Source organism: Panthera onca, chromosome A1 (genome assembly GCF_046562875.1).
Source record: "Panthera onca isolate mPanOnc1 chromosome A1, mPanOnc1 haplotype 2, whole genome shotgun sequence".
NCBI classification, from domain to species: Eukaryota; Metazoa; Chordata; class Mammalia; order Carnivora; family Felidae; genus Panthera; species Panthera onca.
This window is the reverse complement of record NC_138339.1, coordinates 91,982,596-91,997,030: the sequence shown is the minus strand read 5'-3', so window position 1 is coordinate 91,997,030 and position 14,435 is coordinate 91,982,596. Positions and strand designations below refer to the sequence as shown.

Genomic DNA, 14,435 nt, shown 5'->3' with positions numbered 1-14,435 from the left:
TAGTGTAGTTACATGGCTTGCAGGTGTCAGTAATAACTCCAGGTAAAGTTTCCACACAGTTTTCAAGTAAATACTTTATTAGGGCAAACTATCCTTCAGTGGAAAGTTAAAGTAAAGAGGCCATTGAGCTAAAAGTAGAAAGAGTAATTTTTAAAAATAATAATTATTTATAAGAATCAGGGATGTTAAGACAAGAATTCTTACAGAAAAGCATAAAGCTGTGAATTGAGCTCCCTCTTGGCCCCCACTCATTTTTTTCCTTAAAAAAAATTACAATTAAAATGTTTTTAGAGAAAGGGAGAAATTAAAGATCAATGGGAATCCCCATTATACTTAAAATTATTAGACCATCAGGGATAATTAACCCTTTAAAATATGTAAAGTATGTTTTCAAACCTCTCATCTAACACTAACAAGTATCCTGTTTAGGGAAGCAGGACAAAGGATTATCACTTTTTTTGTATGTAATGTTTTACTTCAAGCTTTAATTTAAATTCTAGTCAGTTAACACAGATGGTAAAGTTGGCTTCAGGTGTAGAATTTAGTGATTCATCACTTACATATAACACCCAGCACTCATCCCAACAAGTGCCCTCCTTAATATCCATCGCTGACTTAGCCCATCCTCCACCCATCTCCCTCCATCAACCCTCAGTTAGGACAAAGGATTATTAATTCCAGTTTTTATAGACATGTTATTTCTAGCACATAACACAGTGTGAAGGTCTGGGTGTTTGTTAAATTGAATTATCGGATAGGAATTTTGAAGCACAGAACCATTAAGTGCTAATTGATCATTCATCAATTGGGCTAGAGACAGCTGCATTAAAAACCCTGGCCTAATCCAGAAGTCTCCCCTAATGGCAGGCTTCCCCCAGTGTAAACTGGAGAATAAAGGCCATTCTTTGAGTTGTCCTTAGCCTGGTACACCCACAAACCATATGGATGCTTTTAACTATGTTGAGGGTACTGACCAAAGATTTTGATGCAATGGAGAGACGTGGGACCAGAGTCTGTATGTTTACTAAGCACCACATAACACAGATAACATGTAATTGCCAAATATGTTATTAAGCCAATTACACATGATCCTCAAAATGGAAAATATCATTGGCTAACTCTGAGAAAAGGGAAATATTTGAGTTACAAAAGTAAAATGACTCATAGGCCCATGCTGCATCAGCTTGGAATCTATATCTTTCTTGCCCAGGATACAACTTCCTTTTTAATCTTGATCACATGGAATTCAAGTGCTTTCATTTTTTAGTCATTGAAGCAATCCTTCCCATAGATCTTAAAAAGCACTTTGATTTCCTTGCTGAATTCAATGCCAAGGTTTGTGACACAAATAAGTGCTTGATTTCAAAGATGGAAATCCTTATTGTCAGTATTACTGGTAAGTGTTTTCTAATGTTAGGTTAGAATTAATACTATTCATAAAGTCATAATAAATATCTGATACGAGTCAAAAAATAAAAATAAGTAAATATTTGTTGAATGTATGAATCCATTAATCAATAGTGCAAAATTAAGACCAAACTGGTTTACAATAGTTAGCATAACACATAAGGAGGAAAGTTTTAGATTCTGTGTTTTTCTGGCCAAGTTCTTCAGTGGGAAAAGGGACTAGAGAGCATATTGTCTTCAGCTAATCTGATAATATGGGCTATTTCTTTAAACCAGTCCTTTTTCTTTCAGGGCTTGGTGAACACCTAGATCAGCTCTCCTTCCCCAAAGAATAAGAACCACAAAAATTTATGCTTAACAGGAATTGAAGGCTGGGAGCTGTGCACACATAGGGAACAATGCACAGAATGCCTTCAGTGGTAAGGAGTTCCGGGAATGAAGAAATCGTCCTTCCCTAAGGCATTAGATTTGTTACTAGGCAACAAATAAAATATGATTACTTCTAGTCAGCCCCAAATGAGGCTCCCAGAAGAAAACTGTGTACTTAAAAATTCCTTTCAAAAGTCTAACCTTTAGACAATTTTGGTGCTCAATTCACCCTATAATTTACATTTTATAATGTATACACACATACACAAGCATGTATATACATATGTATACATATATGTACATGTGTGTATTTCACATTATTCTATGGAATTTTAAGAGCATGTATAATTTGGTAATTCTATATAAAAATACTAATTATTATTAGTCTTATAAAATTATAACCTCTGCTACTGTCATGATAAAAAAATTCACACATAATGGCTAAAATCCAAAACACTAAAGTAACAAATGCTGGTGGGGTTACAGAACATTGGAACTCTCATCCATCACAGGTAAGTGTGCAAAATGGTACAACCACTGTGGAAGGCGGTTGGAAGTTTCTTACTTTTTTTTAAAGTGTTTATTTATTTATTTTGACACAGAGAGGGAGAGGGTGTGCATGCAAACAGGGGAGGGGCAGAGAGAGTGGGAGCATGCATGCATGCAGGAGAGGGGCAGGGGGGTGGGGAGGAATCTTGAGCAGGCTCCACACACTCAGCACAAAGCCTGAAACAGGGCTTGATCTAATGAACCATGAGATCATGGCCTAAGTTGAAATCAAGAGTCATGCTTAACTGGTGGCTTAACAGGGTGGCTTAACTGACTGAGCCACCCAGGTGGCCCTGAGGTTTCTTACTCTTACATGCACTCTTACAAAATGACACAGCAATTGAACTCTTAGGTATTTACTCTGGTAAGTTTAAGACTGTCACACAAGACAAAAGAGAAAGCTGCACATGAATGTTTATAGCAGCACTATTTATAACTGCCAGAAAGTTGAAAACAACTAAGGTGTTCTTTAATAGGTGAATGAATAAACAAACAGTGATACATCTATAAAATGGAATACTATTCAGTGTTTTTTTTAAAGCTATTAAGACATGGAGGAACCTTACATATATATTGCTAAGTGAAAGAAGTTAGCCAGAAAAGGCTGTACACTATATTATTCCAGACACATACACTGCAGAATTCCAACTACATGACATTCTGGAAAAGGCAAAACTATAGAGACAAAGATAAAAAAAAAAAAATCAGTGCTTGCCAGGGATTTGGCAAAAGAAGAAGGGATGACTAGACAGAGCACAGAAGATTTTTAGGTCAGTGAAACCGTTTACGAGGCTATGGTAGACATGATATTATGTATTTTTCAAAATCCATAGGGCTGTGTAATACAAAAAGTGAACCCTAATATAAACTATGGATGTCAGTTCAAAATAATCAATACTGTTGTATCAGTTATGAGAAATATGCCCTATTAATGCGAATGCTAGTAATAGGGGCAACAATACAGGCAGGTAGAGGGATAAATGGGAACTCACTGCTCAATTTCTCTGTAAACCTGAAACTGCTCTAAAATCTAAAATCCATTTATTAAAAAATCATATGTAGATAATATTAATTCTGGCACTGGAAACACTTTTTTCTAATTTGTAACATATTGACAAAATAGTTGTTAAAGTAAGTCTATTAATTATGTATTTATCATTCCTGTATCATGAAACTTAAATTTCTTTAGCTATATTCCAAAATATATTTAATTCACATTCTGCCATATTGAACTAAATTAATAAGCTCCCCTTTTATGGCTATCTGAAGAAATTTTCAATCCTTTTTCCAAATGAAATGTTCATATTTTATTGGTGCATTTCTTATTTTCATTGACTTTCAATATCGTCTTGATTTGCAAAAACAATAATAAGTATTTTTGCCTCTAATGTGGTGTTATATAACTGAATGCCAATTACTTTTAGCTACTGAAAGTCTTGTGCAGAATTTCTCAAACTTCAGTGTGTATGTGGGTGTCTACTGGGGATCATTTTGAAAAAACAGATTTCTGACTTAGTTAAGCGGTCCTGACAATCTACATTTCTAACAAGCTTCCAGGCAATTCTGATGCATGACCCCACACTTTGAACAGCAAGGCTCTAGAGCACATCTGGGCCATGAAACTATTGCCATTGTAAAAAATAAACACAGATACCCAGCAGTTCTTACAAGGGATTAAATTGCTGCTTTTTGTTTGTTTGTTTGTTTGTTTGTTTGTTTGTTTCCCCTACCTGAAAAAGCTCCCAGGGAACCCAAAACTTTTAAATCTACTTTTCCAATATATAATCCTTTTCAATTTCATCTATGAAGAGAATGGCTTGATAACCTTTGTACAGTAAGCAACCTACCCATTTAGTCAAAATACTCTCCTAGCTTGCATGAACCGAAGACCATCTGTTTCTAGTTCAATTACTTGATTTATATATCTTCAATCGCAGAAAGATCAAACAACTGGCTCAAGGTCACTTAACCAATAACTGCAAAGGTCAGATCTAAATCCAGGTCTCTGAATCCAAATCCAGTCCTTTCCCCTCCATTTTCTGTTGTTTCTGATAATGATGCACTCCAAAGAATAGTGACTAGTTTGTTGAGACCACAAAATCCCAATTCTGAATTGAAAATCTCAGCCACAGGCTTGCCAGTGCAATTCCTAACATGGATTTAAAGTCTTGTTTGGAACCAGGTACAATAAGGGAGAGAATTTCTTTGTGCTTCAAAATAAGCCCTGGAATTCAAAGAAATTATGTGGATTAATGAGCTTATTTGAATACAGTGTAAGGTAGGAGAGAAAAGGCTTGGATGTTCCACCATGGAGAACGGAAGTGAGAATAGTTTGCTTTATTTCTCAAAACCTGATGGTTCTATTGAAAGAATTCATAGCTAACCATGTATGGGAGTCAGAAGCAGGTGGACACTTCTCCAGGACCCTGTCCAGGGCAACCTCCCTTATACTGGGACTATCAAATGATGACCAGATGTCTTCAATGGAACTTCCAAGCTATTAAAGGTAATTGAAACTAAATTTTTCTTCACAATATGAAGAAAACAAGATGACCCAGAGATGTGAAAAAAATTTTATGCCATTGTATAGATATTATTAGTTGGAGCTTATATTTAGACTCTCTCGACCTCTGGTTTAAGGACAAGCCACAACTTCACACTGATATCAGCAGTAGGTTAGGGTTAGAGACTTCATCAATATGAAATATTTAAGTGACATTAGGGTCCACATATGCTTTCTAAATACAGTAAGAATCCTTGTATACTCTTACCCTCTCCCTCCTCGGAGCCCTGTAGCATAGAAAAGAAAAAGTAAGGGTGATCTGACCTTGGGAGAAATTCCTGCCTCTGAACATTTGACAGCATCCCATTATGAAAATTCTGTTCTCATTTCAAGGGAAGATTCCTCTGTAAGTGTGTGTTTGGATGTAAGTGGCTCAACTGAGGTGCTCAAGTGGGTGACCAGACTGTTTTCCTCTAGGCCCTGCTGACACCATATCACAAATATTTGTAAACAAGGAAGATTAGTAATGTTCTCTTTACGGGATTAAGTGAATGTCAAAGCAGCCAAGACTTTGGGCTCCCATGTCTGTCTATCTGGGGATGTTCTGAGGTATTCATGTGTGAATGCTGAGCAATAATGCTATAATAAGGGAGAATCAGCCTTGGCAATTCTGGACCCAGTCTGAGAAAAATCAGTAGCCTCTCAGTTCCTTGTGGGTGATCTGAGCTCTGAGAGATAATTATAGGCAGTTTAGGTGCCTGTTGTAAAGAGCACAAATGCTACCGTACTATAACCGTCTTGCACAGAACTTATACTATAAATTCCCAGTCACGGCAAGTCTCCAGAAAAGTACATTCTTCCCCCACAGTCGCAGAGCCCGGAGGCATTCTATGTTGTTTGCTGGTGGTTGGAAATCTGGCTCTAGATGACATACCCAGCTTTGCCTTACTCATTCCTAACACCATGGTCTTAACCATCACTCCAACAATTAGGGCTCATGTATTCATTCCCCACTCTTACTACCAGGTACCATTCCTGCATTCCCCTCCCTCTGATCAAAATCCTCCCCCTCTTCCAAGACTCAGCTCACATGGGACATCCTCCATAAGATCCTGCCCTGACAGCATCCCATCCACTGTGGCTTCCCTGCTTGCTGCACCCCTACCAGAGATAAGGACCCCCAACCACTCGGAATTTCTGTTGAGCCACACTTCTAAGAAGACAGCATCACGAGCAGTCCTATTTTGTTTAACTTCCCAGGATAAATAAGAACGGGGATAAAAGAGAGAAGTGCAGATAATACATTTATTGAACTTTCAAAGATTTTTGTGCTAAAAATGCCAACACTGGAAGCAGGAGGAAACTGGATTGCTGAGAGGGCTGGGTGGGCAGTTTTCTTTTATGAGTGTATCTCTGAAGCTAATCAACAGAATAATATCTGGGAAGCATGAAGAATATAGCTTCAGGACAAGTGTGAAAGAAAGAGGCAGATAGTTTAAAATAAAAGGCAACACTTTGCAAGTATGGCTGGACAATATTGAAAAAGGCTGACACCATGAAGCTATTAGCCCCATATACCACTGGGAGGATTGAGACATAGTCCAGGAGTCCTCAGCAGGAGATGTGGTATATTCAGTGGGAGAGAGTTGGCATTATTCAACTCTCAGGGTTCTCTGTTGCTGGAAGCTTCTATCAGTCTACTACCAATAAGAATGATAATGACTTGCATAGTTTGCAATCAATAATAATAAAAGCACAATGACTGGGGATGACTTACTGTGCTGACAGTGAATCCCATTAAATCCTCGAGGACATTTACAAACATAACCTATGAACGTGTCCCCTCGGTAAGCCTCACTGATTTCGCAGGTTCCTCCATTATGGCATGGGTTAGGAATGCAGGGACCTGAAAGGCAGAAAAAAAAAAAAATTGCTGCATGATACATATGCTTTAAAGTAGATACTGGGCCAACATTTTGCAATTAACAGTTTTATAGATATTACATACATATTTATAGATACTTATAGATATCTATATCTATAATATAGATATAATCTATATCTATATCTAATATAATCTATATCTATAATATCATATTTATAGATATTTATATTTCTGAATATTCTTGGTATAGGAAATAGAGTTGTTATATGGGCTCTAATAGCCTGGGATTGAATCCTGGTTTCGCCACCTTCTAACCATGTGGCCTGGGAGGATTTAGCTAACCTCTCTGTACCTCATTGTCACCCTGTGTTAAATGTTGGAATTATTAGAATCTATCTCAAAAGGTGATGATACAGATGAAAAAGAATTTGTATGTATCAAACACCCAGAAAAATGTTTGTCACATATTAAGGAGTCAAAAACAATATTAGCACTAAGTAAAATATCGGTATTAAGGTTTCCAAATTGTAAAATATCTTCTGCATGTTTAAAAAGTAATACTGAATGGCAATTTCTGGAGTTATTAACACTAAAGAGCTTTTGTAAACCTGCAGGTGAAATAGCATATACTTACAAATGACCGTAGCCACATAGTCCAAGGTACTATGGACACCTGGTTGCAATACCTTTACTGACTATTTATGAGTTTGTGGTGAGGCAGGCTTCTACAAATCACAATTTTTACCAGTCTATAAGAAGTAGCTCATCAAAAGTTACAAATATAGGGGGAAAAGGGCTGATAGTCATTTTTAAGCTTTGAGAAAGTGACTTTACCAAAGTTACTGGTACCTGTTAACAGGCACTAGAAGTGTGGTGTCTGATCTCCCTTGGAGAAAAGCAGCTATTAGCACAATGAAGGTATGAACCTGGGCCAGTCCTGCCTAACTCAGGGCTCCTCTAGTGCACATTCTCTACTCTGGGGTGCCCCTTTGGTATGGCTGAGATTTTCTCAAGTGGCACGGCAGTCCCAGGCTTTTTTAATAGATCTTCCTTCCTTCCATTCTTTTCTCTTTTGGAAGTGACAGGTTTGTGTCACAGTCTGAAGGCTAATCCTACCTACTCTTGTTTCTTTCACCCTTTGTCCATCACAGACATTCTCACCCAATAAATCTTTTGTACCTCTGATTTTGTCTTACGGTTTGCTTCTTTGGAAGCGATGCTAATTGACCCAGGGCAGAATACAGCCTAGGAATAGTGAAGAAGGGAAGAGAGACGTTGAAGGAACTATCAACTCTCACTGCGAGATGAAGAAAGGCCAAGGAAAAATATATAGCAGTCTCTAATTTTGTGTTTTTAAATTTTGTTTAACTAAAAAGACTAGAACACATGAGTGAAAGAAAAACCACCAAAGAGAAAGTTAAGACGTTCAGATTAGAAAAGAAAGAAGATTAATTAAACAGCGTGACTACGTATGACAAAGTAAATGCCTGAGTCCCGGAGGAAGATTAGTCAAGAAAAGGAGCATGTGGTTTCAGCAGAGAGTAGAGAGGAGGCAACAGGGTTGGTCACAAGAATAGTGATAACTTGAAGCAATTGGGAGAGAGCTCCATTAGGCTAGGCTGTTGGAAGAGTCCAACAGTGAATGGCTCCTCAAGCATGGGACAAAGTCATTTAGAGACTTACAGATAGAAAAGGAAATTCACCATCATCACTTTGAGCTTCCAACTTAGGGGTTGAGAAACATTGTCTTGCGTGGAGGCAAGACTAAAATTTAATTGCTTTCTCCAGCAACTGTCTTTGAAACTCAGTTTCTTTCAGCTTAAAATTTCATGAAATTCAACAGTTGTGGAATCTAACGAGAATATGCATGAAATACAACACCTTGTGGTAACTCTGGATCATGTTGATAGGGTTAACTTTCAAAAAGTGAAAAGAAATTAGTATATCTGTGATTTTTCTCCAGATACCTTCACATCAATTAAAAACAATGCATTTATTTAAGTAGGTAGTTTTGTGCGGTGTGGTATATTAATTAAACTAACCCACACCTGCCAGTTGGTACACTGCCAATGTTTAAGACAGGAAGAAAAAACTGCACCAATGATCTGTTTTGTAGCAAATGGAATCAGGTTTCTTCCATTGCTAAAATATGCAAATCATGTCACAGAACCTCTTCTTTCTCAGTTTTTCCTTCTTCCCTCTCCCAAAATAATTCACGTTTGATGGTACCTTACAATTTATAAATTCTTTTCACATATGTAATCACTTTATTTCTCTTAGCTACTCCATGAGGTCACTGTCATTACCATTAGCCTTAAAAAAAAGGTAGGGCACAAATATCAGATAATGTTTCTCAAATGAACCTCTATGAGTGATGTCTATAGGTCTCAAACTAAGAGTCTGTGATCCCGAAACCTACATTTTTTTAGAGACTGAAAAGTTGGGGAAGGGAGAATGAAAAAAAAAAATTGATTTAGAATTTTGATTCATCAGTTCACTTCAAAATAAGAAAAGCCATGACAGTTTTTTTTATTAACTGATAAGTGTTAGCCATGCATATAAATGCTAGAGAAAAAAATATGTAAGTAATTACACTCAATGAATTATATAATTTTAAATAAGGAGCCTTGGACATAACCTAATCCAATCTTTCAATTTTGCAGATGAGGAAACAAAGCCTAATAAGAATTCAGTCATTTTTCAAACTAAAAACAAAACAAAACAAACAAACAAAACCAAAAAAACAAAAACAAAAACAAAAACCTAATATAAGAAAAGTTGGGTTTAAGGATTTGTATTAGGAGGAAAACAGTTTAAGTTATTAAACCAGAAATGATCAAGCTATTCTTGCCTCTTAAAGAGCATGATGTCGTTTATATTTGAGAGAAAGTAAAACTTTTCTATGCTCTCTTCCTCTTAAAAAGCTGGGTGAGGGAGGGATTAACAACAACAAAAAAGGCTGAAATAGTAAGGCTTTCATCAGTTCTTAGGAACCATTAAAGCCATGATTCCATGGAGGGTGGTCTATGGAAGTCACTTTGAAGAACGAGGGGCAAACAGTAGCTTGCAAGCCTACTGCACCTTAGAAAAGTAGTGGCTCAAAGTTGAGGATGAGTTAAGGGCTCTGCATAATAAAGGGAAGAACTAAGGAATGGATGGAGAAAACCCAGAAGAGGAGACCCCAAGGCTGAGCTGGAAGTGGACTTGAGGGACAGAGTGGGGTCAAACAGTATGCTATGAGGCTGTAACATGTTAAGATAAGTAGCTAGTAAAAAAGCATGGCATCTAAAATTCAGGTTTAAGTTGTTAGCACAGCTCCTGTGTGAACTGTCTCTGCTGGAGCATCCAGATCTACATTTAGTCCGCTAGATGCACAGACCTGTGTGTGGTGTTTGGGGAAATCAAGAGGAAAGGGCTGTGCCATTCATCCAGCTTATACTGGTGGAAAGGAAGAAACGTTACAGCACATGAAGCCCAGGGGATTCAAGAAGAGATAGGTGGCAGAAGACAGAGCTGACAGGGTATCTAAAGTTTGAGACACTAGATATTTCCTGAGGGCATAGGTGAAGCCTGCTTGGCAATCTTGGTGCAACCTCTGGGATTCCCAAAAGATAGGAGTTAGAGCGTTGGGGCTGATTTCATTTACAACCCAAAGAACATCATGACCTCAGCTGACATCTAAGTTTCAGAAAAAGATTACCTGTTAACTGAGGTTGTGACTGCTGTTATTTTTCCTATTCTAAGAAATTCTATGATTTTCATTTAAAGCGTGAGGATGAGGTAAAATAAACGGGACAAGGATTTAACCTTTCTAGAGTGCCTTATATGCTAAGCAACATAAAGTATACACAGTATTCTAACTAATGCTCTGTAAGAAGATATCTTCATTTTAGAGGCCAGAAAACAGGCTTGCTCACAGACGTTAAGCGGCATGCCTAACTGGAAGAGGCAAGATTATAACACACTCTGCCTGACTATAAATCTATGCACTTTCTATTGAGCCACACTTCCTGCCATGTTGAAGGTCTGTATATTAATATGTTAATCTTGATAGATGCAAACAGAATCAGCATGAATTCACTAAGCATGTTCCTATAAATAATGCAGGACTCCAAAGCCTTCCTAAACGGAAATATTTCAGAGTGTTTTCAGCAAATGGATCAGGGTGTATTAGATATTATAAATATAGATAGATAAGCTCTGCTATACTAACAGTGCTCCATTCTCCATTTCAGCTATGTTTGAAATCAACTGAAAAATATGTATATTTCCCCAGTAATATTTTGTAATTACATATTTGTATGTATATAGTCTTGCTTGCACTATGAGGATAAGAAAAAAAATTGACTCCGTCTAACACAGAGATTTTGTTTGTTTGCTTGTTTGTCTGTCCCACTTATGGTGTATGCCTTGTACATACTCTTTTGGAGTACTCATGACAGAGTGTCCCTTTTCCCCATTAGACCGTAAGTTCTCTAGGGCAGTGTCATGTACATAGTAGGTGGTGAATAAATTTTGAATAAACAAGGGTATGACAAAATGAGTGATGACCATGACATCTTTCGCATAAATCTCATTCAAATTTGTGTTTATAAGATACCAAATTCTTTTGGTTTTTCACTAGATAATTAATTAGGATACCTTCTGTAACTTTTCTACACCTTTCAAGGTTCAAGTTCTTTAAATCTGTAATTAAGTTCCAGTATTTTTCATCTCTAATAGAGTTTAAGCTTCAAGAGTATTACAAGTGTAATACCACTACAACTGTAAATAACAGATCATTAAAATGTAAACTTTTGCATAATAATTACATGTATCTTAATTCTTTGGCAAATATAGAATCAAGAAAAATGTAACATTGTATCATCTCATCAATAGTGTTTTGTTCTCCTAATTTGCCAAATCCTGTGTAAATAAAGACATTCATTTAAAGCATTAGCAAGATGAAATAATCGGAATATACAAATTAGTACATAAAGGCAGTAAAATAAATGTAGCCGAAAGTCTCAACTCACAGAATTTGCTTGTTAGCCAAAACGTTTTGTAGTTTGATATTAAATAGTGATAATTAAAGTATATAGCAACTCTTTCCAGGTTTGTTTCTCCAAGTGGTAAATGCGCTAATCATACGAGAATTAGAGATCCCAGGAAACTCTCTTTCTGTTTTTGTGTTTTCCCTCGTCCAACATATCAACTGTTTTACACGGAAAATAAGTTATTATGTTAAGGTTTTGGCATACTGATAAATAATCATCATCACCTATAGCATATATTATTGCTTGTACTGTGAAGGTGAGAAACACACAGGCCCTGACTTTGATCAACACAGAGTGTTTTGGTTTTGGTTTTTGGTTTTGGTTGTTCTGATTTCAGGTTAAATAACATTTATTCATTAGGCATCTATTATGTTCTAAGCACTCTACTAATTTGGATAGATATTTTCAACAGAATTAAAATAGTCAGCAGCTGGAAGAGTAGGTTCACAACACAAGAAAATATTTAGTCATCCAGTTTATGCATCTCACTTATTAAAGGTAATTTTAATAGCTATGCTTTATTGCAAATATAATACACTCAGTATATGTGTGTGTATGTATATATCCATACATAGAGAGAGTTTACATAATGGTTTCTGGAAATTTAATTCTAGGGTTTCCTTAGTGAAATCACATTAACAAATGTTTGCAATATGGCCACATTCTTCACTTTTACTGCCAAAACTTTGGTATATTTAGGGCATCTCATATTTTTCTGTAACATGTAAGCATATATATATATATATATATATATATATATATATATATTGCTTATATATAGCTTTGAAAACAAATTTAGAGCAGAGCAAAATTTTAAAACAAATAAGAATTATCCAACCACTTAGAGCTTATAAAAACAAAATAAGACAAAGATGATCTTAATTTCTTTCCACTTCAAAAGTCTCTTTTAAAAGGTTTGCTTCCTTTCGTATTGTAGCTATATAAAAGGAGTATATACAGTGGTGGTTACAAGCTTCAGTTCTAATTAGTATTCATAAAAGTACAAATCATCCGATTAGACAACAACACTTGGTAATATCACTCTTAACTATAAAAAGTATAAGTGGACTTTTAACATACAAAAGGCTTCAGGGACTTTTAAAATCAATAATGCTATAATACTTTTGTAGGTAATCTTTAAGTAGCTCCTAACACAATGGGGACAGTATATGATCAATATTAATGAACAACTGAATTCCACAGCATGTTTTCCAGGCATTTTTATGCAAGCTCATATAAGAGTGTCAGCAAGATTAATTGTTCACAAAAGTAATGGATCTATATGGTTTGCTACTTTTCTGCATTTACCTCCTCACAATCTCAACAGTAGAGAGGTGAAGTTGTTTCCATATGTGTAACATGGTTAGTTTTTCACACATTCAGCGACTATGCCCCAAATCATGAATGCCTTATAGTATGTAAGCAGATTATTAGGAAGCAAATAGGTGAACCCTCTCTTGCGGTTATGTGTACATAGTCTTGGCCAACTTTAGAAATTATTCCCCCCAAACGCTGGCAGTTAGATATTAAAAATAAATGTACATTTTAGATTATATAATAAGGAAATGCCAATCAGACAATCGCAAGAGCACAGTTTCACTAGCTGTTCTTGCAGTAGAATACAAAAGGAACAGTTACTACCCAAAAGTTCACTTCAAAATCTGGTCTTAAAAACACATTAAAGCCCTCTTATTATACTGTTGCTTTCACATTTAATAAGGTTTGAACATGTTGGCAGTTGCCATTTTGAGCCATTGCCACTCTATTTTAAAACTAGTTTGAAAAAGGAAAAAAAATAGTCTGGGAACGTTGACATGACTGATGCTTCTCAAACCATTTTTTTTTTTTTTTTTTGCTTCTTGTTTTTCTTTCATCCTCCTCCTCTCTCTTTACATTTAAAAATGTAAAGTGCAAATTCAGCCATTTGAAGGGAAAAATTATCTGTGGGTGTTTTGTACATATAAGGCGGGTAAACTATAAAAAACCTAAAACATTCCATTTTAGAGGAGGAATGAGAAAATGTAACAAATTGTTCTTTAAATGTAAAAATATTTGAAGAGCTTATAAAAATTGAAATCTGGGGCTAAACAGAGTTGTTGTTTTTAAATACCTGCCAATAAACTTTCTCCTCAAGAATTAATACTGGACTCCTTATATAGAATTGTCCACAGGAAAGCACTGAGATAATTAGTGGCTAAAGACATGTTTTTAGAGTCCCTACATAACAAAGTCCTGCAAAGTGGGTGGCTTCAAACAACAGAAACTTATTCCTTCAAAGTACTGTAGTCTAGAAGTCTGAAACCAAGGTGTCCAGAGGACCAATCTCTCTCTGAAGTCTCAAGGGAAAAATCTGTTCTGGTCTCTTCCAGCCTCTGGTGACTCCTACATTCCTAGGTTTATAGTAGCATAACTGTAAGGTCTGCCTTCAATCTCATGTGCCTTCATCCCTGCATTGCCATGTGTTCGCTCCTCTTCTTACAAGGACACCAGTCATTGGATTTAGGGCCCAGTCTAATCCAGGATTATTTCATCTCAAGATCCTTAATTAATTACATCTGCAAAGCCCCTGTGATGATCTGAACTTTGTTCTCCCAAAATTCATGTTGAAGCCATAAACACCATTGTCTCAGGATGTGACTATATGTGGAGACATGGACTTTAAAGTAATTAAGATTAAACAAGGTCC

General features: G+C 36.3%; 1 protein-coding gene across 2 annotated transcripts in view; it reads right to left on the bottom strand.

Annotated features, from left to right (window-relative positions):
• Positions 1–14,435, bottom strand: part of EDIL3 (EGF like and discoidin domains 3) — a 423,610-nt gene that overhangs the window by 215,949 nt on the left and 193,226 nt on the right. For both annotated transcript variants that reach the window (XM_060635428.3, XM_060635426.3), the window contains one exon: positions 6,606–6,734. In XM_060635428.3, the coding sequence (XP_060491411.1) occupies positions 6,606–6,734 (129 nt within the window). The remainder of the gene's footprint in view (positions 1–6,605; positions 6,735–14,435) is intronic.